General features: G+C 44.1%; 1 protein-coding gene across 1 annotated transcript in view; it reads left to right on the top strand.

The window, feature by feature from the left end:
• LOC124409808 (roundabout homolog 2-like) overlaps positions 1-25,729 on the top strand; it is a 211,441-nt gene that overhangs the window by 179,035 nt on the left and 6,677 nt on the right. The window contains exons 3-5 of the mRNA XM_046887662.1: positions 22,436-22,589; positions 25,217-25,347; positions 25,442-25,708. Of these exons, the coding sequence (XP_046743618.1) occupies positions 22,436-22,589; positions 25,217-25,347; positions 25,442-25,708 (552 nt within the window). The remainder of the gene's footprint in view (positions 1-22,435; positions 22,590-25,216; positions 25,348-25,441; positions 25,709-25,729) is intronic.

The raw sequence follows: 25,729 nt of genomic DNA, 5'->3' as shown, positions 1-25,729 counted from the left end.
ATCAAACTATAACACTATCTCATGTTCATTGTTCAAATTATTCATAAAAATTATTTTATACATAGGTAGTCCATAACGACCAGATTTGGTCACATCACCATTTCCTACAGTCTGCTGCCACGAGTATACTAAAAAGTTTCTCTTCTTCATTGCTTCGCAGCCTTAGGATTGATTGCCTAAAATTCAGCTAGTAAGTCATAACAAAGAAAACACATGTTCATATTTTGGAAAGCCAACTTCTTGAAATCTAAATTCGTTCTAAAATTGTACAACGATTTATTCCATGATGTTTCGTTACGTTAACGTTACCAACTTCGAAATGGCGAATGCTTGACGATTGATGAGAAAAAAAAAAAAAAACGTTCTCGGGTCAAGATCACAAAGTTTCTTGATCCTTGCAAATTTTCGACCGCAATGTCAAGCCTTGACGACACGGGGTTCGCGATCGTGAAATCTCAATGTCGTGGGCGTCGCGGGCAGTGCCCTGACACGGTACGTAGGTAGGGCAGGTATATCGACGTCGAATCGACGATCGAGAACGCACGTCACCCCGATACATCGGCGAGATAGGCGAATGCTCGCGCTTCACCGCGGCTCAATAGAGCATGCAGGTAGGTAGGTAGGTAGGTAGGTAGGTAGGTAGTACAAGGTACAAGGTAGTAGGTGGCCAACAGCCTGTAGGTACATGCCTGCCTGCACATGTATGCGCGCGTTTGCGTCGGCTATTGTTGTTTGCGAAAAATACAGTGCTATGGGTGCCTTATCAGATCGGGGTCTCTGCTATATAGCCTCGCCGGGATGCTGCGGAGCGCTCATTGTCACAATATTTCCGCCTCTTTTCTTTATCCACGTTCTGACACGCTCGGCATATTTCCCGTTTTCCTATGAACGTGAGCCACCCTAAGGTTCTTAGGAAGCACAGGGAAATCCTCGTTCGAGATTGGAGTCCCAAATGCTCCACGAACAGCGCAATTATACTCGACCCATTTTCCAGACAATAACTAACGAACTAACGACTGGAATTTTGCCAAATCCTCCACCCTACTTGTGGTTTCGCCTATCTATCTCGCATGCCGTGGGTATTAGGTATAATGTACATGTATGCCGTGACCGCGTTGAAGCCGGATCAACCTAGCCAAGGTCGAGAACCCGAATGAGGAGGAGGAAAAGGATCCGCCAATTTATCGCTCCGCACCTTATCAGAGCTAAAACCGCCACCGCACTTGGAACGAATTCTATCACATTAACGTTATCCTGATAAATGTCGAGATTAGGACAACCCAATTGAACCTGCTCGTAAAGCTTATTATTCGGATGAAAACTTTGCATATCGATTTTATGCCGCAATTCAATAGTGTCTAACCGTAGTTTTCTTCTCCATTTGTTACAGGTACGTTATATCGGCCAAACTTACGCCACAACGAGAGATTTATTTTATACCTTATAGTCGACTCTGTACTATAACCCATGATGCTGTTTTTCTGGTAAGTCTGTTCCAATTTTTTAATGGTACTAGCGAACCTCACGGGTGACAAAGAACTGACAAATGTTATGAAAAATCTATCCTGCTGATAAAATAAAATTGAAAACCGACGTGTTGCCGAAAAATATAAAATGTAATTATTCAATCTGTACCGACGTTCCTAATTGCTCGATTATTGAATACTTGACGAATGGAAGTCTGAAATATAACGGATTCCGACAAATGTCGATTGAGCTGTTAACGACCAAATTGGCACGCGTCGGTGGGAAATCGCGGCAAGCCAATAGAAGTTGTATGTGTATACCACGCGAAAAGTATTGGAATGATGAATCACGTGCGTATCGTGGTATCGGCGAGCAATTACGTCACGGAGTCACGTGCCGCGTATTAGCAAAGATTACGTTGGTCGGGCGGGGCGGGGGTAGGAGAAAGAGGAAAGGAAGGCGAGCGATAGCGGGACAGTCAGGCGTCCCCGAAGGATTTTCTTTCGATACGATCTTACGCCGCGGGATGAGTCGCCTGCCAATTATAGGAAGATTTGCGCGAGGCGAGGCGCTCCGGCGGTGCCTGCAGGATTTTAGATGTAAAAAGAGATAGGCGAGTTTGCGAGGACAGAGCGTGATATAGATATGGAAAAAGAAGCATGGGGATTGTACAGGGGGCCGATAATGGAAGAAGGAAACGCTCGAGAGCTAGCACGCTTTAAAATATGCCAAAATAACGAATTACGCCTCTTTTGATCTCGCGCGATTCATTTGAACCTGAAGAGTCGTGTGATTTATCCATGACCATTATTTACAATAATTGGAAGGCTGTATGCGCGCAAAGTACAAGTAACAGTCAGTTGGAACGCTTGCTTTGTAACCCAACTAACGAAACTTGGGACAGGAATGTACTCTATAAATCCCCCGGATCTGGACTATTCATTTTCACCAAGTACAGCTTGAAGACAGGCGGACATTTACGTCCGCCGAGTTATTACTTTTTTTTTTTTGTTACATACCGTAAATTGTTATAATTATTCGCGCCTTCGTGTCTTAGTATTCGATTTCTGAAGATATCTGGCAAAACTGTTAGACTAACTCGTTTTTAGAAAAGTTATGAGAAAAGCTGCATCTTTTATTCCGCACAACTTTCCAATTCAATTATACCATAATAAAAGAGATTCGCGTTAGAGTGAGGTAGAAAAATTGCGCAATTTTAATCCATCTCGCAGCTGTCTTCCCTCCCTCTTCATTGCGGTCCTTTATCTTTCTTCATCCTTCTTCATTTTTCTATCCGACTCATTTTTCATATGAGCGGATTAAACGTGACGGCTCACATCAAAGAACCGCGGCGACAAAAGGATTCTTTCGTAGCTCGTCTCTCGTCTCGACTCCTTGCACAGCATCCGAGGGTGCAGCTAAGAGATGTAAAGAAGCGAAAAAGACACTATTTTCTTCATCTTTTTTTCACACTTTTTCCCATTGTCTCTGTCCTCTTTCTCCTCGGCATCGCTTCGCTTCTTAGTTCATTCTAGACGAGTTCTCCTTTCTTTTCCGACAAAAAGATAATCAACGAAGATGAGAAGGATTTGATAAAAGGATTACATTATTAAATATTTCACAGTGAAACTATTTCACCATTTTCAGTATTTTGATTATATAACGTATACTCGCACCTTTTTCCACATTTACCCAGTAAAGTGTTTCACTTTTTATTTGCTCTACGTGCAGGATTACGTCAATGATTCCGTTACGTGATGTTATTCGAGTTCAACCCCTTTCGCACATTCTATGGAATTTTGTTATCGCAGTTGTTCGAATGAGTCTGAAGCCTCCGGAGGAATTGATTGGAATACGGTGTTGATAGGGAGAGGGGAGATATTGTAAAAGAAATCGATTATCGAATTAGTCACGCTCGTTGATCGCGAATTCATTCAACCGTTTAATTGCCGAGTTATTTTCGTTAAACCAGTTATCGAATCCTTAGAAACAATGTACACACGTTTCAAACAATATTAAACCTGTCGTAGATGTACTTTTCGTTTCATTCTTCAAAATTCACAGCCTCGTACCCACCCTTCGTGCAAAAGTGCAGCTGACAAATGTTTACACTCTAGTAAAGTCTACGAGGCATTCCATGTTTGACTAAATCGGTATACATCGTTGCATGGTAGGGACAAGGGGGTTAGATGCGAGATGTCAAAATATATTCACGGCCAAAACGACTCTGAGGGACGACACGTGCGGAGGGAAAACGTTAAGGATTAAAGGCTCCTCGTGGCTACGGGGGCGGCGGCTGAGTGCCGTGGTATGGATTAAATTCAACGACACCCTGAATGTTCCGACGTTGCTTTTGTCCTCGGGGTTGTCTGTCGGCCAACGCGTGCAGGGACGCCCAGGCCACCGTCAGGGGTTGTAGCGCTAATAGCTTGGGGTCACAGAACGGCAGATCCGCCTCTTCGTCGCCGACGTTGGTTCAGAGTTGCACCCTGCATGCACGAAATGCAGCCCGAAGATTGGCCGATTCCGTTGAAACGTAAAGTTTTCGGGAACGTTGCGTAAGACAACAAGTGTTACCTGCTGCGGTGACATTCAGCCCTCACATCGACGGTACTTTCAAATGACGTTCCTGATCGTCGCGAGACTACGAATCACCTCGGGGACCGCAAAGAGTCATTAAGGAACCATTCCTCTTCCCGGATTATATTGTAAGGAAGAATTTTCACGCCAAATGCCAACCGAAATGGCGGCCGTGCAAGTATGATTTATGACATCATTTCTTCAGGCCATTTCCGTTGTCCTAGATTTCCAAACTCATCCATCCGGTTCGTACAGAAATTTATACACTTTATTGCGAGAAAGACAGATTATTGTAACTCGATCCCCGCCTGCAGGGGGGTAGGGGTCTGATTGTAAAAATAAAAAATAAAATAGTAATAATAATAAAAATGAAGGAAGAAGCTGAAAATAAAGAGACGTGAGATTTTAATGCGGTTTAACGTGCTCTTTCACTTATGTTTTTTTTTCACACACACACAAAGGTTTTACGTTTCCCCTTCATAATGCTATGTAAACTGATTTTAATATGGCCGCTGGCACTCGTGGCAGAGACACGAAGTGCAGATATACTGTATGAAGCGTGCCTGGAGGGTCGAAGCCAGGGTTGGGCGTCTGTGGCGCGACTTCTCTCCTCTCCGCACGCGAGTGGAGTTTTCATTAAACCGCACCGGCGTTTCCACGTTCCATAAAAATGCTTTCATTCTTCCACTTTTGATTTTCCATACCGCACGTCTGCCGTGAACGTAGTGAATTCTGATGAATCTTTGAACGAGCCAGCGCAGTTCTTTAAACCTTTTCGCGAGTTTTTTATTCTATATTTTACATCATGCACTTTATTTTATCCGTTTTCAAGCGTAATTTTTTTTCTCCTTTCTTTTTTTAATCCTTACGTACCGCAACCCTGGTTAAACATTTTTTCTCGACTGCGAGACGGCGAACACTTTCCGGTCGAGGATCTTTATACCCATACCGATGTACATGGGGTTATGAATAAGAGCGTGTAAAACAAAAAAAAAAAAAAATACCGCCAAGACGTCGGAATAGGAAACGGAAATCGTTATGTTTATATTTGAGTGCCGAGGCGACGAAGTCTTAACGAGAGCTTGCGCCACTCGACGAGCTGCGTCTACTTAGCTTGATCTTTATTTATCGAGCTTATTACCGAGATCGGTAGCAACTTTAACAGAGTACCTGTATATGCAAGAGGGAAACCGCTCAACGGCAGATAAATATTGGTTATAATCCGAGGCGCTAATAAGTGAGCCGGTTTTAATAACTGGTTATATTATATGAAAATCGCGGATGATCGGTAAGTTATAATGCGATACGCTTCAGCCGCAGAATCGCCAATGTCTCCGTGACGCGGTTGAACGACTCTTTGCAGCTCTTCATATTCGAAGAGATATAGCCCCTTGTACCATCTACCATCTCCGTGGGCAATAACTGAAGCAAGGAGAAGACGGGATTATCGACTCCAGGGAACGCGGTGCGGAGAAGAGAGGAACGAGGATCTCTGAGAAACTTACTTCGACGAGAAAAAGAGACTTTTTAATATCAGACAAAGTGGGGAACGTGCAGGACGTAGGGCTGTCGGAAGGTGAAAAGAAATGTGGATTTGTTGGAAAATTCGATCGACCGTACCAAGGAGATGAAAGTTTATATGGAGCTGAGGCTGCGCCATCGGATAGGTGAACAAATGACAAACGCGTGCCGCGGTGAATCACACGAGCTATATCCAAGCTTTTCTTCTCCGTTCACGTCCCGTACAGTCCACTCACTCTCTCCTCTTCCCTCCTCTCCTCACATGCCGCGATCTGGGCTGTTTGATACGTCGTAAAGCGAATACTATCCTATAACACATGTAGGAAACAATTTACGACTCGTTGGTAAAGTTATATGCGGCAAAAGTATGAGTGTACCAGTGATGTTGGAACAGCTTTGCTTCTCAGGATGTCGATTAGCTCTGAAAATCAAAAAGATCGAGGTGAAAACTGCACCGAAAAGTCTAACACTGTAATTGTTATTCCTTCTTCTGTAACTTGCAGTACCTAATGATTTTTCAACTTGTTCTGTAATCCTACGAAAGCAAACTTTGGTTAGACATTCAAATATTCGTTTGAAGTGAGTAATAAAATTCACAGAATAAATTAAATTTCCGTTTCTCGATCGATCAATTCGAAGGTAATTTAATGAGAAAAATTCGCCAACAATGTAATTGCCATTCTCCTTAATTTTCTTCGTGGACTTAATTTTCCCAACTCCCATAATATGAGTCCCGGGGCTTAAAGACGTTCCTCGCTGAAAGATATAAACCGCATAATATCTCAGGTAGCTGAACATACGCAGTACCTACTCTCATTTGCACAGAGTGCTCCTTATATAGAATCTCGACGATGGGCTTGCCCCACGTCGCCTCGTTCCGAATAGGTATGTACCTATATTACCTCCCATACTTCGCCGGTCTTGAGTATCTCTTGCATGCGCACATACCGCGTTTGTTTGCTTCTTCGCTATACAAAACCTGCGATCGAACAACGACGAGCAGCCTGGTTTTGCCAGGTGAAGAATGAATTTTGCACCGAATCTGGGACCACATCAAGCGGTCAATGCAGGTGAACTACATGAGAAAAATGCACCTGCTCATTCGAGAAGTCGATTCAAGGATCGATTATCGTTGAATTTCTTCTGTTTTCAACTGCAATCGTAAAAGGACCTATTCCATATTGCAACCACATTCCATAGCCAATCTTTTACCCCAATAAAAAGTACCCGTCAATTGGCGGCCTTTTTATCCTTTCCGATTGTAGAACGAATGAATGAAAATCATGCGACGTTCGATGCCCAATTTGTACCTAGACAGTTCACCGTATCTACAGTATCTATAGTAGTGGTAAAAACCCGCAACCAGAATTCAATCGCTTCGACAATTCGGAACGAGAATTGATTTGGGAATAGCACGGAACGAACTGTTCCGCACTGATCGCCTGTAAGGTATATACTCGTGCTGCAGCAATCGCTCGATTCCATCGAGAGAAAAAAATATCATCCCCAAGGGGTGAAGGTTCAAACTATTTCATCGGGCGGGTAAAAACGCGCCACTGCGAAAAGATGCTCACCGAAAATGATCGCGGCCGGTTCTGCACGTGTATACCTATCGACATAGGCTGGCCCATGTGTAATGGTCAGCGAAGTGGTCGGTGTCGGTCCCTCTCGGCATTTGCATTGAATGAGCTCTTGCGACCGGCAACCCACAGCAGAAGAAGCAGCAGCAGCAGCAGCAACCGACCTCTCGATGTGTACGTGCACCGTTGTGTTTGTTTATGCAGTTTAATTATATCAAATATGGTGTGTGCAGCAGCTCCCTGCCTCCTACATGCGTTGCGCATAATGGCTCCTCGCCTCGCGCTTCGGTTACCGAACTGCCGAGGACACCCTGGATCCTCCTGGATTCCGAGCTCTGCGTGCCTTCGGCGACGGGAAAATCGCCGCTCCGTGAAACTAGACTTTGTGAAATTTATCACTCCCTTCGGCCTCTCTTGGGTAGATGTAATTTCACAGGAGGATCCGCCAACCGGAGAAGGGCTATGATCAAAGGTGAAGTCTCGAGGGCTGCTGAGGTGAGAGGTCACGGGTTCAAGGTCGTTAATTACTCACCTAGCTACTTCACTCGTTTTCAATTACCCTTGTGCATCGTTATGGGATACTGTAAAGTTCTTATTCGCTTTAAGGTGGCCAGTATGTGATGAAAACTAATGAACGTGGAATAAACGTAATACGGATTATTTTTTCGAGTAGGCACTTAAAATTGCGGAGGTTTTGAAAAACTTGTAGCCTATGTTTACCGTTTGACCATCAAAAACCACCGCAAGTCCAAGAAAGGATACATCGTTGCAGTCCAATCAAACTTTTCAGAAGACAAGCCAATTCCACTGGAGTACAGGGATTTTCTTTCTTTTCATTTTTGGCTGATGTATCATGCGAATAATAGTGCCTTGTGAAGTCAAATTGGACTAACGGTGTACGCTCAATATTACGACAAGGAACTAATTCTGCTGAAAAATGAACTTGTATGGACTGTTCACGAATTGATAATACAAAACGTGGTTTCTTACGTTTTAACAGCAAACATGATCGATGGATCCCTCTAAACCGTCAGTATTTACAGTACTCCAGAAAAAAAATCGGAATTAGTATTCCAGCGTTATCAGTTTCCGGGACATACTGGTTCCCTTGACGTTGTACCACCATCCAGTGAATATCGGCATCCTGGAGAAGAGTCTTAGCTGATTCTTCAAAGAACCGCGCCCCTCGTATCTTATGGTAAAGCGACAGTCGCAACGGGAAGTCCTTTTCGATATTGCGCTACACCACCCTTCGGAGAGCTGGTGGATTTTTATCACCATCCCCGCGGTGATACGAGTCCTGAAGGAAGTTCAATTACCCGCGTAAATTCAAGTTCACGGTTTTACGGTCTCCCCTTTAATTCTCATTAAAACAGAAGACGACGATACTTTACGGCGGAACGCCGCACGGCGACCGCATCGCGTCCGCCGTTTAAAGGCAGGGTATAAATAAACGGAAAAACGGCGTTCGTTCGCCGACTCCCTCTCCCTCTCTCCCTCTCTCCATCTCTCTCTTCTGGTCACCCACTACGCCATATAGGGGTGGTCAGCCTTTATTTCGCCATGTCCTTATCTTAATGTGTATCATTGTTCCCGCACACTCGGTGTCGCCGCCTCCAGGCCTTTCCTATTCCGTAAGAAGAAGTGTCTCCTCGGTTTCCTTTGTCGCCGAGTTTACTGCCGCGCGTATATATTATAGTATATGTATATTATATGTAAAACGAGACCGATAATGATTGTTCGCTCCACTTGTTTCGCGCGAATTTACACCAACGTGCAACGGTGCAAAACAACACCCCGACAACAACTATTCCTTAAATAAAAGGTGTGAAACCCGTATAACGCGTATGGCTTGCGAATTACATTATACTTACGTTTTTCAAGCTTATTCAAGTTTCAAATATACGAATCGATGAAAGCGAAATACAAAATAAGCGACAATTAGTGAAAAAGAGGAATGGCAAATGACAGAGAAAACTTTATACCCTTCGTTAAGTTATATGAGAAATTCGTGACAAGCGTTTAATTAATGATCCTGAATCCTGTCGGATCGAGCACGTCGAGATTTTCTCCAAAAATTTCGGGGGTAGATAGTGCGAGTGAAAAAACACCATTGTGTTATTCCAAAGAATGCGAAAGACAATCGAGGACTTTACGGGTCGTCCCTTTTTATTTTTCTTGCTTCCTTATCCTCTTTCGCTACATCGCCACGTATCCCATCCTTCTCTTTGAGAATGACTCATCCCGCTACAGAGTTTCCGTTGTTTAATCACCATTAGCATTGTGTGTACGGAAGTAGATTAATTTTTACAATTTTCTTCTTCCTCTACAACGTTTACAAAGGGTTGCGATGCTTATCTTCTTCACTTAATATTTTCTCTGGCTGGCTGCTTAACGTGCCTTGTCGCTAAAGAAACAGTTTAATTAGAAGTTATAATTAAAAACTCTAACTGGATTTTATTTTTGTTTCGTCTTTTTTTTTTTACAATTCATTTTTATTTCAGGAACTTTCAATTCGTGTTAAGGATATGAAAAAAAAAGAACAAAAACGACAAATCTGAGCCAACTTTATCATATTGCGCTTCGCATCTCTCGTGCAATATCTGAAATTTTCGTTACACACTGTAAAACCGTTTGGAGAAACAAGCATGCATGCATTATTTTTTTTCATCTTGAATCTTGAATTCACACTCAATGTTCCCGTATAATAGGAAGGAGGGTAAACCGAGTCCTCCGCACCCTCCTTGGGTAATATTAAAAACTACGTATCTCGAGGCGGTGAGCAAATAAAACCCCGCAACCCTTATCCCAATCCCCCTGGACGGCAAATTCCTGAAGGCGACAAAGTCTCGGACACCCTCCTTTCTGCAGGTCTTCACATCGCACAAAGAGAGAGGCTCTTGAATAATTATCCAGAAACTGCATACGCAGTCGCGTAGCTCGTTTTTCGTGCGAGCAGTATTGACAAAGCGCATATTTTAAAGCATCGGAGGCGATTTTATAGATTGCTTCTCGCCTGCAATTGTTGCTAGAGACGAGCCTCGGGCACCCGATTGTCGAAACCACCCCCGTCGGCTCCTCGAGTGGGGATTGTTTTAAGGTCCGTTGTTTCGCCAAGATCTCCTCGCCCTTCAAAGCCCGGTGCGTGTCACTCTCATTAGTTTCGCGACCCCGCGACTGAAGGGGGAAAGAGCTCTCCAATTCTTTCGCTCCACATCCGTCGCTCGCTCGCTCGCTCGTTAATTGGGCTCGGTGCCTGCAAGATTCCTACCAGATATACCGAATACAAGGGCAAGCATGCAGGGCTCGGCGTCGCCCTTCGCCCTGCGATGTCGCTGAGCTCACCCCGGCCACTAAAACCGATAAGCAACCCCCCGACGACGAATCACGTGATTCATGGATTCTTAACGCGTGTAAATACCGGCTTCATTCAGAATTCGCTACACTAATAACCAAATGGACTGTGAAGAATCGGAGCGCACCGCAGTCACCAGTTACACGTGTGCAATGCGTTACGAGGAAATTTGCGAACTTGTGAGACGTTTCATCGAGATTGAACGATTTTTTTCTCATCAATTTCAACAGCTTCGTATCGACCTTCGATACGTGTATTTGGAGTGGCAGCGTGCGATACCCATTCTTCTGAAACGCTTTGCACCAGCCTTGTGCTCACGCGGTTGTGCACAGGGCATATGGGATGAAAACAAGAGTCATGCTTTGAACACTTAGCGATATTAAATCGCTAACTGCGCGGAAACGGTAAGTCATATGTATATATATATATATATATATACATATCCGAGGCACTCTAGGATTTATGGATTTTTCCTGATTTCGTAAATCGGGATCGGCGCGAATGCTATAAACCGGTACCTTACACTCCTTCAGGAAACGTTTTTCACTTCTCCTAATAGCAGGAAGAGCGTGTCACTCCGTATTCGTAGTATTATATAAGCATGAATCTGAAACTTTTTACCCGGCTGATTTCTCTACCAAAGAACGGATCTTCGGCAATTACGCAAAACCACCGCAAGATCTGAGCAAACAGATTCCGAGTTGAAGACCGGCGGTGCAGGCCTATCTTAATCAGCTAATGTTTCTAGCCGAGGAAGGCGAGGAGATGTGCTTACATCTAAGACCGCGTGCGGACCCCACTTAGACTAGCTGGGGTAGGTAGTAAATGGGGGTTGGGTTAGGGCCTAACTGGCAACGAGCAAAGTAGAAACATCAAGGGGTTCGTGCCTGCAAATACCGTAACAAAGTTATCGCTTGTGTACCCAAGGATGTGTCATGTCAGAGGGTTCGCAAAATCAACCAACCAAGTCCACTACCGACGCACAAAGACGCTTTGCTCGAAAAGCTGCAGTCTAGTTGTGCGAGTCGATGTCTCGTGAAGCACAAAAGTAAGTACAGGGTAGCGTTTTGCTGCTATACCTACCACTTTCGAGAATTGAACCTCCGACGATGAGAATCAGGTTTCCAAGGAGGGAATTTCCACAAGATTCGTCGGCGTCGCGAACTTTCTCATAAACATTCAACAGGAAGAATCCAAAAGCTTAAAATTTTCCTCTCTGAAAAACTTTTTTTCAACGTATATGTAATACATACGTGTAGGTATACGTATATCTGTAGGGAAATTTATTGAAAAAGTTGTGGGCTGTTAAACTGGCCATAATTTCACCCACCAACTTCTCCGATAAATTTTTGTGGACGAGTATAAAAGAAAGAAAAAAAACGAGTTGAAAAAGCAGTTCGAACTTGCCGATACTTTCGGCTAAATATCCACACCGTTTTCCTCGCAAACAACAGCTTGGCAAGATTAATAAATACAATTACCGTTTTTCATCGAAATTACGTCGCCATTTTCTCACCAAATTCAACATACTTTTTAGTAATAATTCACAAAAAATTTTACATATTTTAAACCGAATCACTACGTAAAAAATTAAGATTCAAGAGGTCGCAAAAAATTTACCCAAAGAGCTGCGCAAGGTACGAAAGTGGATACCATGCAGCTATAGCTGTACACCTGTAGCGTCAAAGTTATTCACCAAGCTTTTCTGCTCTTTCGCAATGTACGTTATACCTGCTCGGATCTGGTGCACCACCGGTGGGCATTGTCACGCGATAAACTTCGCGTGAATTGGAACCTCTTACGAAGCTAGAAACTTATTGTTAAACTCAGAACAAGGTAAAGCGTCTGCGGTTCTTGGTAAAAAATAGTTGACTTAGCTCTCCTTTGATTACACCCAAGTCTACAATTTTTGAATGATAAATTGTGCGTGTATAATTGTTTTCCTTTTACCGAGTATCGTGGATATCACCAAAAATCGGGGATCATCGTGTAATTAGGTTTATATATGAGTAATTCGCGCTCTAGTCGAAGAGATTCTTAATATTGACTAGGTAATAGATTTAGTTCAAAAAAATTTTGGGCGTACTTTTTTTTATCGCAAAACTACACACCACAGCGTTTTACTACCACATTTATCATTTGTATTTTTGAAGAATCGTTTTTCAAAAAAAATTTTACACATTTTTTCTCAAACTTGACTCTCTCCCTAACAGAAAAAATTTCTACGACATAAAATATTCATTTCACACAAAGTTGAAAAAAAAGATAATCCAAACTTCCATTGTAAACAAAAACAGGATATTTTCGAATTTGAATATAAATTCCAGGTTTCCAAACCTCCCTATCTCTGCCTTTGATATTCTTTTGTTTCCTTCATAAAAAAAAAAACTAGAAGAAAAGACCAGAATTCTCACCCCTGATTTTTTTTTCACTTTGTTCTGTGGTTAATTTTTCAAAAAAAATTTCTTAGCCTAATTTGAGCGTGAAAATTTCCGGCATTTAGAACCCTTTGGTCGTGAGCGAGAATTACTCATACGTACACCGAAGGAGACTCGTTTAAAAAAAAATTTTTAATCTGCGAACAAAACGAGGGTTGAAATAAATCATCACAGGCCGTCAGCAAGACGAACGAGCCTCGGTGGCGCGGCGGCGAGGCGGACTTGACAACATAGCGTGAGCTTAGTTACTTTTACGTGCCCACGGTTGTTGGGTTGTTATTCCGTGCTGTCAGCTAAACATTCAGTTAATTAAAACGATGCTAAACAGTGAACGCAGACTATAAGCCGGGATTAGCATTATCGTAACGCTAGATTAGTTACGCGAAAGCGTTCGAGCTTAAGCTCGCTGTCGTTCAAGTTGACACAACAAAGGTGCTCCGAGTGCTTCTCATCCTCGCCCTGCGAGTGCAGCTTTTCTCCTCTTATTTTTCCCGTTTCTCACGAAACTCGCTCCGCAATTATCAATCCCTTGTTTTCGCTATTTTCGTTCCCCGGTTCTATTTTACGTCGCGTGCCAAGCCTAGCTTCGCCGTTTCGTGCACTCGTCGCGAATACCGCCCTTAGACAGGTTTTTCTCCCGATAAAGACGTAATTCCGATACCGATTAGATCGGCGCTGCTGTTCGGCGTTAATATTTTAAACGGCTATTCGCACCTGAGGTCCAAAGCAATTTCTCTTTCCCCACTCTGGAATAAAACAACAAAAACATCAACAACAATAACACGAAGATGGAAGCACTTGCGGTGGTGAATGATGATCCACATGGTGGAAGAAAAATCAATTACCTACCCCTATTAAGCCGGTTGGTCTTTGACCCAGTTTCACCACCCTCGAAGCCTCCCTCCTCCCACCCCGCCTTTGTAATCTGATTCTGTTTTAAGTTCAACAAAATAACAGGGTCGAATCCCTGACAACACGGACCTGAAATTAGCCCGGTAGCTCAGTAATGCCAACCTCACATTATCGTAAGTAAGGGCGACGCTCGAAGTGTTCAACGCCCAGAAGTTAAACCCAGTTAACCCTCCGGTGGGCAGGTACATAGAACTCTGGTATATCTCGGCATACCGCGAATTAAAACTATTACCTAATAGACCCACGGAAGCATTTGCAAACGAGCTTGTAGCTCCGCTTAAGCATCAGGTTGAAAGGGACAGAATTATTCCTCAGCCCCATAAAATGTACACTACTCGTAGCATTCGCGAATTATGTTAATAATTATTTTAATTATGTTGATCCCAATATATTGCGAAACTTAAGTCTGTACCGTTAAAGGAAAAAAATATATTATTCTTCGGGTTCACCGCGATCACAAAATATGTTCTGTATAACATTCTGTGAAATAAGCATGTGGATTTTGAATTTTAGAAAAATTTTGTCAACCGTGTACTGCTTTTACTGAAAACTATTTAGGTACAGTTAATAGCAGAAAAACACATGAGAATTTTTTTAATTTTTTATCGATTGTTAACACTGAACATATTTCAACCCTGCACAGCCACTCAGTTTTCCAATATCATATTTCTCCCGGTACTATCCGATCCTGTGAAACGATGGCTCACCTTCCGGTGAATTTCATTGTAATAGAATTTTTTTTCGCACGCGCATAAGTCGGGCGGGGTGAATATGTATAATGAAACAGATCCCGACGCCGTGATATATATCATGGCCACACCCTTATAGCGGCAGGTAAAAAATGAATGCAGATATTTATGTACGAGCCTAATGTCTGTGTGCATAGAAAACCAGGAATCTATCGATTCCTCGAGCCTGCGACCGGCAACATCGCAATTTTGAAAATAAGAGAATAAAAATGGAATATCCCCTGTTTGCGATACAGACCGCAGGTAGGCAGGCAGCCAGGCTGGTAGTAGAATAGGCGAGGTACTCGATGCACGGGGTGTCGTGTTAAAATAAGATCGCGTGAGTTTGTCCCGCGAGGCATAAATAAGACCTGGTTACGCCGCTATTCCTATGTAAATTCGTCCAACGCGTAGAATGGACGGGTTAGATAAATTCACTTTGTTAATTTTAGAACGGATTCAAAGTCTACAGTTCCTGGGCAATTACCCCACCGTCTGATCGCGATACCGATACCCAGATATCCATGGTGTTGTTGGCTTCTGTTCGCGTATACAACACGAACGTGTTACCAAATCGGCGAAACGGAGTCACGTTGACGAACCGCACGCGTTTTACCTCCGCACGTGCGATTCTGCAAGAGAATATCCTTTGTATCACCCCTCGCAGACGAAATATGTCGGCAATAATACTCCCTGGATGTATTACACATAATTTCCCAAAGCCCCATGGCTTGCTAATTAATCCTAATTGAGAACAGGACCTCTGCTGCATCGCAACAATGTGTCCGGTGTTAATCCATGCTCATTCATTCTTTCTCCGTGCATTCGCTGAAAATTTTGCACTCTCTCTCTTTTCCTCTCTCGCCGAGCAGACGACGCATCCAGCAATGCACCGAGCTTAATTCGCCCGCAACGATGAATTATGATGAAACAGTCGTTGTGCATAGACTCGGTAAACTTCGGTGAAACAACACGCCGCGGCGTAACCCTGCCACTGTTGGCTGCTCGTTTAAACTAAACGGATTGCTTCGCAAGCCGCAAATAATGCTCCCCGTACCAGTGCAACGCCGCCGGTGCAGCAGAGCGATTCCGTTGCACCGTTGGACGGAGCAAAAAATTCTCACGAGCTAAATCTCTTATTATTTTCCTGGACTTACCGAACGCGGCTGTGCAGGGAATTCTTGAGCTGAATTTTATAAGGGAGGAGTTAGTTCGTAGAGCGTGCAGTTGTTTGGTTTAAAACGGACGCAAACGACGTGAAAATCGCGAGATTAGGCAGCCGCCCACGTCTTTCTCCTTGTCGACTTACGCGAATATTATTTTCTCTTCTTCCTGCAGCACGAACCGAGCATCCTTCCAGATGAGGTTACTAATTGCTTGGCAGTTTTGAACAGAAACTGCATCCTCTTCGCGGAGCAACAGCCCCCGGGGTTTTCCCGGTTCTTCCGCCTCACTGCTCTTTTCTTGCTTCCTGTTTCCTTCGAGTTATCCTTTCTTCTACCGGTTGTGGTCAAAACGGATGCATTATTTGAACTTGTTTAATTGAAGCCCGACCCCTCGTAAAACAATTCCGACCAAGCGGGCCTCTTTTAGTTGTGAAATATTTAAAATAAAGTTGGATTTTGTCCTAAACCGTAAATTGTGCAATAGTCCAGAGTGAAGAAATAAAAATTTTAAAGACAGCAGTTACTGTATATTAAAGAAATGCCTGACCTAGTATGGATGACTTTACAGGAATGAATTTCAAGCCCGAGGTAAGCTTGGGCCTTTATCATCCCCTCCATAAGGGATGAATCTTCGGTTGACATAATTCTGGTAAGAATTAAATTACATCCTAAATCCGGTACGATACTCGTTAATAAAATCCACTACCCTACTTTTCACCGTGAATCTAATCTAATTTTGCATTCTTCCTATCCATGCAGGATGTCCCAGGGTAATTGTGAACAAATGTCACAAATTACGAATTCCCCTACGTCGTATAACGCGCTCGAAGCGCAAACCAGCCGCACGCACCCCCGCAACACATGCGCGTTAGCGCACTATGCCTATTAATATAAACATTGCCCTGGCAAGTATTCGTTTCATGGCTCCCCCTGCAACGACTTGGGCGCCACGTTGGCTGTGCCAAGCGCACTGCCATGCCGTGGTCAGGGTAGTTAGTTGACAAAAACTTATCGGACAGCGGTATTATTCAGAGGGACAGCTCTCGAATTACCTACGTGCTTGCTGTAACGACTCCATTATTGTGCCTTTTCGCTTGCACGTGAAATTTCGCGTGACATGGCGAAATATGTCTTGCTAGGTTTTATTTTTTTTCACTTCGTACAATCAAACGATATAATTGTTGCTCTCGTAGACACGACCTCTTTGTCAACGTCCACCTCACGCCGGCTCAATCTTTTTACTCACCTCACATTTCCTCTGCTATATACTAATTATATTTTCTAACTTTTTCTCTTTTTTCTCATGCGTCAGACGACTAACCTTGACTTCTCGCGTAAAAGCTCATTTTTCAGTTTCCTTTTCCACGTTATAACGGGGCTTGGCATTTTGGCTCTAAATTTTCTACCCCCTTTCACTCCTCTTTCTTCAATATCCTCACACGAGTGAGATTCATCGGTTGTTCTAGTGGTAGCTCGTAAGTTTCACTACAAATCTTCCACAAAATTGATCCGTGGTTTAATCCACAACCCAAGGAGTCGCTGAAACTGGGGTTAGACTTGTATGCATAGCGCAATCGGTGTAAAGCCAAATATTCAAATCTCTCTTGCTCATAGTCGTCAGTTGACTTTAGCGTACAACTATCGTGGTACTTGTGTATCCGAACCGAGAGGAGCGGCAGAATTCAAGGATTTGGAGCACCGACGAACACCAGGTGAACCAGTAATGTAATGTATATACCGCACAATCCATCCCGAGATTACATTCAACGTGAGTAATCACGACCATTTCACGAGTCTGTCCGTCACACTCAGGAAACACTCTACACCTCTCGATAATGACATGCATATATAGATGTCTAGGGTGGTGAATCCGCAACAGCATCCTCTGATCATCGCGTAACGAACATCATGCGAGGTCTTAGCCTTATAAACAACAAACTGATCGCTCAAATTTTAGGCGTCAATTGCATAGATTTACGTATGTGAGTATTTTACACACGCTGCGGGTCTCCGTTGTGATAATCCATAAATCGGAAGAAACTCCGGGTGTTCAGCCGGATAGGATTGAACATCTGTTAAGTTCCCAAACTTATTGATAAAACTTATAGGTGTCCATTCCCTATCCACCCTCGGCAAGTATACACATACACGAATGATCGTGAAATGATCTATATATATATATATATTATATATATTGGTATTATACGTATATATATATATATATATATATATATATACTATACGTATAATACCAACCTCTGTCTCCGTATCAGTTGGGAATGATCATATCCCTCACATCGTGAGAATCGAGCACGTGAAAGTCTGATGAGTTTCTGATCCCCAGCTGACTTGCGATTGACTTTGAAAATGTCACGTATGCCGGTAAATGTATCGGTTCCATTGTTCGATTAGTCTCGCGCTTCTTATCACTGTCGCGCTTCTCCTCGCATTCGCATTGTTATATACATATAATATACGAGTATACATGAGATAATTTTCGAAGAAGAACATTAACTGATTTCCTAACGTCATTATCGTCTGACAATGAAGTCCCTGACGCGGACGCCTGCACCGCAAGATCGTTAAGAGCACACGTAACGTACAACATGATGCAGCAGCAGTTTCCACTCCATAACGTTCCGGAATGATTGAATCGTAGCAATTTTCGCGCCATTCTCTATGATCGTCCCTTGACAAAAGCTGGAGGCAGGCAGTCGGGACTCTGAGCCGTTCTTGTAACAATGGGCAATTGTCTATCGCCCGTGACCTAGTGATGGCCTCCGGAATATCCTTCGAGGGTGATTTTCTACACCCGTGTATATGTGTAACACTGTAACCTATATACAATAATATACATATACGTACACGCCTACCACCAGTTGCCGGATGCTGCGCGAGAGCTCCCGGGCACCGACAAAACGGTCACGCGTCGCTCCTCTCTCGCAATCGCCACGCGTGCACCGAATTCGAAATCTAGATCCACGTGCAGTACAGTCCAGCTATCTCCTCCTGATTTACGAGCTGCGCCAGATATCCCGCCGATTTTACATCTTCCGTGGTTGCTTTAGACGCGCTTCTCGGTAGGGTGGGATTTCAATCCGCTCCAGGGGATGACTTTCGGTTCTCAGACTTCAGGAGGGCAGAGATAAAGGGGTTGTGGAAGGGGTGCGGCCGGGTCGTCTGGCTTCGCAAACTTATGATCAAAAAGCTGACGTTTCTGATCCCGGTGTCAGAAGCGGTGTAGAAAAATTTGTCACTAAATAACTCTCGACGGAACGGTGAGCGCGTTTTTTATTCGGATTCGTTGAAAGCGTCTCGAGACTGTATAATGAGCCGAATATATCGTGCTGGGCATCAAAGCGTAAAATCAACCTGGAGGTCGATAAAACGGGAACAACACACTCAGACTTGCGAGTATTATACGGCGCTTCGTTTCTTCAAGCACGCCATCAGGTAGCGCAAGCAATGCCGAACGCGAACCTCAAGTCGCCACTCGTTTAACTCGTGATACCCGTTATCAAAATACCAACGCGTTATCCTTCCGCGGTTTCATAGATAAAACCGAGTTTATATACTCACGTGAGTTCAAAATTCGCGCCACTAGAACAATCAGGAAACGAGAGTCACTGCAGAAGGGATGGGGGGGAGGGATTAAAACGTAGCGTGCTTGTGTATAATCTTAATTATTTTACGAGCGTCGTTAGGTTTTGTTCAAATTTTTTATTGCGTGATAATGGACTGCTGTTTTTATGGAGATTTTCATCGTTTTCCTTTGTGCGCAAGTCGAGTTAGATGGCTGCCAGGTATGTGCGAGAAATATAAAAGCTCCCCCGCCGAACACATCACCACCCCTCGGCGCTGGTTAATATATAAAAAGAGCAGACAAAAAAAACACATAAATTTCCAATGAATTAAAAAAAAAAAAGGGGAAAATTCAAACTCATGACCAATTCTAATTAACGACACCTACGCCGCTGACCAGCGCCGCTACAAAAGCTGAAGGGCTTTCCTTTTGTTCTGGTGAACCTACAGCGGCTCATTTCACGGCCCTTTATCCTTCTCGTGCTGAACCGCTCCGTCTGCAAGCTGTAGTAATATAACGGTTGTTACTGAAATGGCCATTAATGTATATATAAAGGCTGCTGGATATGCAACACAACTATCCACATAATCAGGAAATTTATGCAGGCACCTGCGGAGCCATATCGCATTTCTTAAGCGATGATAAAGCGAGTACAAGTATCACGGTGCGAACCATCGGAAGACCTACCGTGAACCACACTACCATGAGGCATCAGATAACCTCTGGATCAACTTTCCGTTTCAACCAACTTCCCCACTCCGAAGTCTTACACCTATAGTTCTAACCAGATTCGACCCCAATTGCGACCCTGCAGGCATTAGGCGAATTGTAATGGTTTACAATTACAATCGATCAGGTCGAGCTAGCTTGAGCTCGGCACCGCGACCGCCAACTAATCTCGAGTAAGACCGAGTCGGATACGCCTATTCCTAAGCTGCTGTGGTGTTCCTACGCGTGTTCACTGTAGGGCCAGCTAGGCTCCCCGCTGTTATGCGATTTACAATTACGTGATACCGGCTTAAGTATTTAAGTGTTGACCCTTAGCGCGAGTCGTTATGAGATGCTGCAGCGCGCGCTTGAACACACTTTAACGATACAGTAAATAACTCGCAAGTTACTGCACCACGGTGGTGTATAAACTCCTGTTGCCACCCTGAATAATGATTCCGGCAGTACGACTTGACGGTAAAACTATTCTCGAGCACGTTAATTATTGTTTCACCGTGTCGTCTTTCACCGAGTCGTTTCTTGCTCGTAAAAGTGGCGAAAATCGTCGTCAATCTTAAAATCAAGGTTGAAGTAAAAAGATTCGAAAATATTGCCCTTGGTTCCCAAGTACATATTGTGCTTCAGATCAAAGCATGAATTAACGTATAAATTGTTTAGTAATACGTCGATTCACGTTCGTCTAATTTTGCTTTGTAAGTACTTTATACGGCTGACTTATATACTTGTACCCAGTGGCAAGCAAATAATTTAGAGTTTTCAACGATCAAAAGAAATTATTACACCGTTTGGTATTTCAGCCGCTATAACGTCATCCCAATTACCCCTCCGTTCGAATCAACAAATGTAATATTCACTCTCGTTAAAACGTAACGTATCAATTAGCGAGATTCTTAAAGCCGCTCAAGATTCAACGAACGGAGAGTCAAAGGATCAGAATTAATCTTACTGCCTCCTCTTTGCAAAAGGCTTCCAAGAAATATCTCAATTTCAAGAGTTTACCTCATAACTGTCCCAACGTTTACAATTAATTAACGAAGATCATTATTTTACGAGCACTGAATACTAGAATAATGAGAGCCTTCATTCCCACTGGTACATTCGTATGCCAGATATACTCACACTTATAAATATTTGCCTAATAATCATCCGCATGCGGTGCAGTTGCGGCCTGCGCCATTCACATATGGATGTATATTATATATATATACATATAAAGTTTGACGCCTCATTACGGAAATTCACATTGATATTGATGAGAGGACTTGAAAAATTTTTATACCGCCTTCGCTCACCACTGATGAAATCTCTCATGCGCTTTTAACGCTATTGAAAAAAGCCAATTTTTGTTAAGAAAAATGAACAAATCTAATACAAAAACGAAACCTCCCGCTAAAATAATGAAGAGGGTTAATTAAACGTTCGGTTTTCGTGAAAATGTAGATTGAAAAGTGAAACAGCTCTCATCCAATTTCCAAACGAAAGGTTACATTGTCCCAAAAGACACGCCGCAGCCTTCCTGAATTCGGCACCGAATTCACTCATCCCCTTTCCTCCCCTTTCCTCTCTACTTCTGTCTATGGCTCAGACACGCCCACTGCCAGCAAGGAAGACATTGATTTAAGGAACCCCGAAAGTCAGAAGTCCCCCAGAGGCTTTCTTCGATCTCATCTCATCCAGCATCCGAAGAACCGGGTCCAGGACCAACCCTTCAATGCACCGCGCAGTCAGATTAAAGGGGCCGGTGGCACAATGCATCCTCGCGCCTTGAGCAGAATGCCTAGGACGGGAAGACCCTTAAGGGACTTCCACCAAACTCTTCTTCGCTCCCCCTTTCCGCCCCCTCGACGCAACACCAAATCCGCTCTTCTCATCTCTCGCCACGTCTCTGATGCAGCGTCTCGCGCACCGGAACATTTCCTAAATGGTCCAAGTCCACCCGGTGATAAATGGTAATAGTATACGTCGGGGTGACAGAAATGGCGATAAACGAGAACGGCATCACCTCTCCTGCACCTCGCGCCAAGGTACGGCGAATTCGACGTCGCGCCCGATAAGTGCAGGACTGGGAAGGTGAACGGGGTGGCTGAAAGTTGACTCTAAACCTCCGCTCCCTTACTTACTTCTCAATGGAATCGGTCAAGGACTCTGAGAAATGGTGTTGCCATCGATTTGCACTCTGAATCAAGAGAGCAGTTACAAGCTTCTGTACATTCCTCCTTGATTCCCTCTCCGTGTGGAGAACAGGCATTCCGGCTTATTCTCCCCCGCTGGTAGGAAGCAGTTTGAGAAAAAGCGTTGTTCGATTGCCCCGAAAAGACGCGTTTCTCAACCGATCTTCACTCAGTCGCTAATTTTTCCTTTTCTGCTTTGTTTCAGTGCTACGAGACGAGTTTCGTGCCGAGCCACAAAACACCCGAGTCGCTGCTGGGGAAACAGCACTTTTAGAATGCGGTCCACCACGAGGAAATCCGGAACCTTCGCTCCAGTGGAAGAAGAACGGAAACGTCGTCGATTTGGAGGCGTCGAAACGGTGAGTTTGAAGACGGACTGAGATCTCCCGCCTCGTAATTGCTTGCGGTTGAAAATTAAGACGAAACTCGAAGCCGAATGTCACGGACAAATGTTACGCCGTGTAACTACACGTATGCTAAGCCTATTATGGCGAAGCTCGGGAAGTTGAATTTGAGAGAAATTTTCTCGCGTTGCTTTCTTTGCCAGACCGAGTGAACAACACGAGATCTTATCCGACCAGTCGTGCGAAAGTGATATAACACCCGCGCGGACACAATTCACACGTCCAGAGTCCGTGTTACCAGAAACTTCACCGGCCCTTGGAGAACAGAAAACTTCACAGTCGGCTCGCGATCCCGGTTGCGAGGGTGGTCGGCTAAAATTCCGGTAACCCTAGACGTTGTAGCTTCTTTTTTGTGGAGAGATAGGCACCGAGATCTTCGAATTATTACTCTTGGAAATAATCTCGCAAAGTTGGAGAGAAGTAAAAAAAAGGTGTATATAGGCATTGGGTGAGCACTGTGCACGAAGAAAAATACCAAAGTATAAAATAATTGACTAGATGCTAAATGCAGCAGCTGAATAATTTCGGATGATTAATTTTGCTTCTTTTCTTAAAACGGTCAAAGGAAATCCAGACTTGCATGGTTTAGCTCCGCTTGCCTAGACAGACACAGGTATACAACCATCGGTTCCTGTCCAATAGAAACCAAGATTTAGAGAACCGCGACCAATGAGAATAATCCAAAGACAGAAACGTCGTCGTAATCTGGCATGTATTTGCATGAGAATGGCGCTAAAGGATGTCGTCCCATTATTCTCAGTGCGTTATCTTTGTCCACGTTCAGTAAAGGAGCGACACGGTCATTACTTAGATTCCCTCCTGGCGAGAATCCGAGAATTAATACAAAACCCGTCGTTCCCTGCATGTTGCATCGCTCCTCGGGAAACAGCTAAGCAAGGCGGGATCAGGTTGACGTCCGAGTCGTCATTCCGACGCTGCATTTGGGATAGTAGCTGGTTCTTCCCGATTGTCCTCGAAGCCGCATATGCATCACTCGGTGAGCCGGTCGACAGAAAAGTCGATACTGTGCCTGTTATTTTCGCGTTTCGCTCGAGTCTCAGTTTTTCAAGAGACATCGGCTGGGCGCGGTGTAGCTAGCTTTGTGTTCGATGCCGTGTTTTTCCGAGTCTTTTGGTGATAGAGGAGAAAAAGGAGAGGTAGGCTTTGCATTATTCAGCGATTTGCGTCGAGGTACAGGTACGTCTGCAGTATCGTTGCATAATTTGTGTTCCGATGCAGGAAACGCTGCAGCAGAAATTGAGTAAACTACTCGATGGTGTGTAGAGGTGGGTGTTCAATGAGACTTGAAACTGATTGTAAGTGCTCGGAGTGCTTTGTGAAGACCAAGTTTGAGAAAGTTGGTTCAATCGATGTTATAAAAGTCGTTGAGCTAGAATCCTGTCCAACGATTCGGAGAATAAGTTCCTTACACTGCAACGATCATACCCTTATCGATCAGTCAACTTGATTCCTTGCCACACTTAATCTCACCGTTGGCGCAGAGTTCCGCACTTCCATTAACCAAAATACATCTCTCATTTCAATGCGATACGTATTAATCTTGAAGGCGTTCCAAAGTGGAGTAAGGGAGTGCTGCAGCAGGGGTCGCGTTTCAAATCCACGGCGAAGTCTCCCTTGGGCAATCGAAGATAAGGTATGAGAAAAAAAGAAAAGAAAAGAAGAACGAACGGTTTAAAGCTGCTAGAGAGATTCGCGGCACAATTCTCATCCCCTCGGCCGTCTATCGTTTTTCTTCCGATAACGATCCTCCTGGTCCTGAAGGACGGAACTCGGTGGGCTTTCGTCGTTCGCGACAGAATCTGCTCTCGCGAATCTCAATGGATCAACGCAATTAAAGTTTAATCTGACTTCACGTCTTTTCGTTACGGTTCCCTTACTTCCCTTTTTTACCTCCTCACCAGTCCTTTTTCTTACCAGTTTCTTCCTTTGTTTTGATAGATCGCCCCTTCGCCCGAAGGTTGAATGGGTAATAAATTAGACTCACTAATAGAAATTAAATCCGCTTCCATTGGCGTGGGCTCACGACTCGGGGGATTCGCACACCGCCACTGGAATTAATTGATACTATAAATTAGAGGACACAATCGGGAACCTATTAATTCTACGCCATTGTCGGTCCGACCGTCGCCACGGTTCGTGTAGACTGCGCATACACTGCACACTCTATGGAGCCCGGTACTCTGGCATTCCAATGTCTACTGTATACCATACTCACATACCTACGTATGTGAGAAATCCTAGGATATGCAGTCGAGGTACGTCGTTTCAGAATGGGCTGTTTCTGCCACCTGACCATCCTCTGAAACATTATCTCTGCCATGGTGTACAGTATCTAATTTATTTTCCCATAGTCCCAAAAGGGCTGAACCGACAGGAGCGGTATAGCTTGGTCTTATCAAAGCAGTTTTAAATACGTCCGTTTTGGATATTTCCGTATTCATGATACCCTCTCTCGTTATACGCTCGAGTCGAAAGGTATTTCACACCCTGAAATTTTCTCAATAGACTTCATGGTCCTGCCTTTTGTTATGTACCAATGGACTCTTTTTCTCTCGTTTCAGAGTCAGTCTCGTTGACGGCGGCAATCTTATGATATCCGACGTCAGACAGACAGACCAAGGGAAATACCAATGCGTCGCGCAGAATATGGTCGGTTTCCGGGTGTCTGCCGTTGCTACCCTCACTGTCCACGGTAAGCAGACGTTTAGCGAGTGAAGCAGTGTGCCTTTTGATTAAAGAAACGCTCCAGGGAATTAATTTTGAACGATGAAATTCTTTCCTTTCAGTAAAACCATACTTCTTAGCCATGCCCAGCAACCAGACAATTCTAACTGATCAAACCGCGGAATTCGCATGCCATGTTGGCGGAGATCCACCTCCGGAAATTCTCTGGCGTCGGACGGACGGCAAGATGCCAATCGGCAGGGCTAACATTTTGGACGACAAGAGTCTTCGAATAGAACGCGTCACCACCGAAGACCAAGGAACGTATATCTGCGATGCTGAGAACAGCGTTGGCGCCATAAGTGCCAATGCCACTCTGACTGTTCACTGTGAGTTTACATAATCATACA

The sequence above is a fragment of the Diprion similis genome, chromosome 8 (genome assembly GCF_021155765.1).
Source record: "Diprion similis isolate iyDipSimi1 chromosome 8, iyDipSimi1.1, whole genome shotgun sequence".
Taxonomy (NCBI): domain Eukaryota; kingdom Metazoa; phylum Arthropoda; class Insecta; order Hymenoptera; family Diprionidae; genus Diprion; species Diprion similis.
The sequence above is the reverse complement of the archived record's forward strand: the minus strand, read 5'-3'. Positions and strand labels throughout refer to the sequence as shown.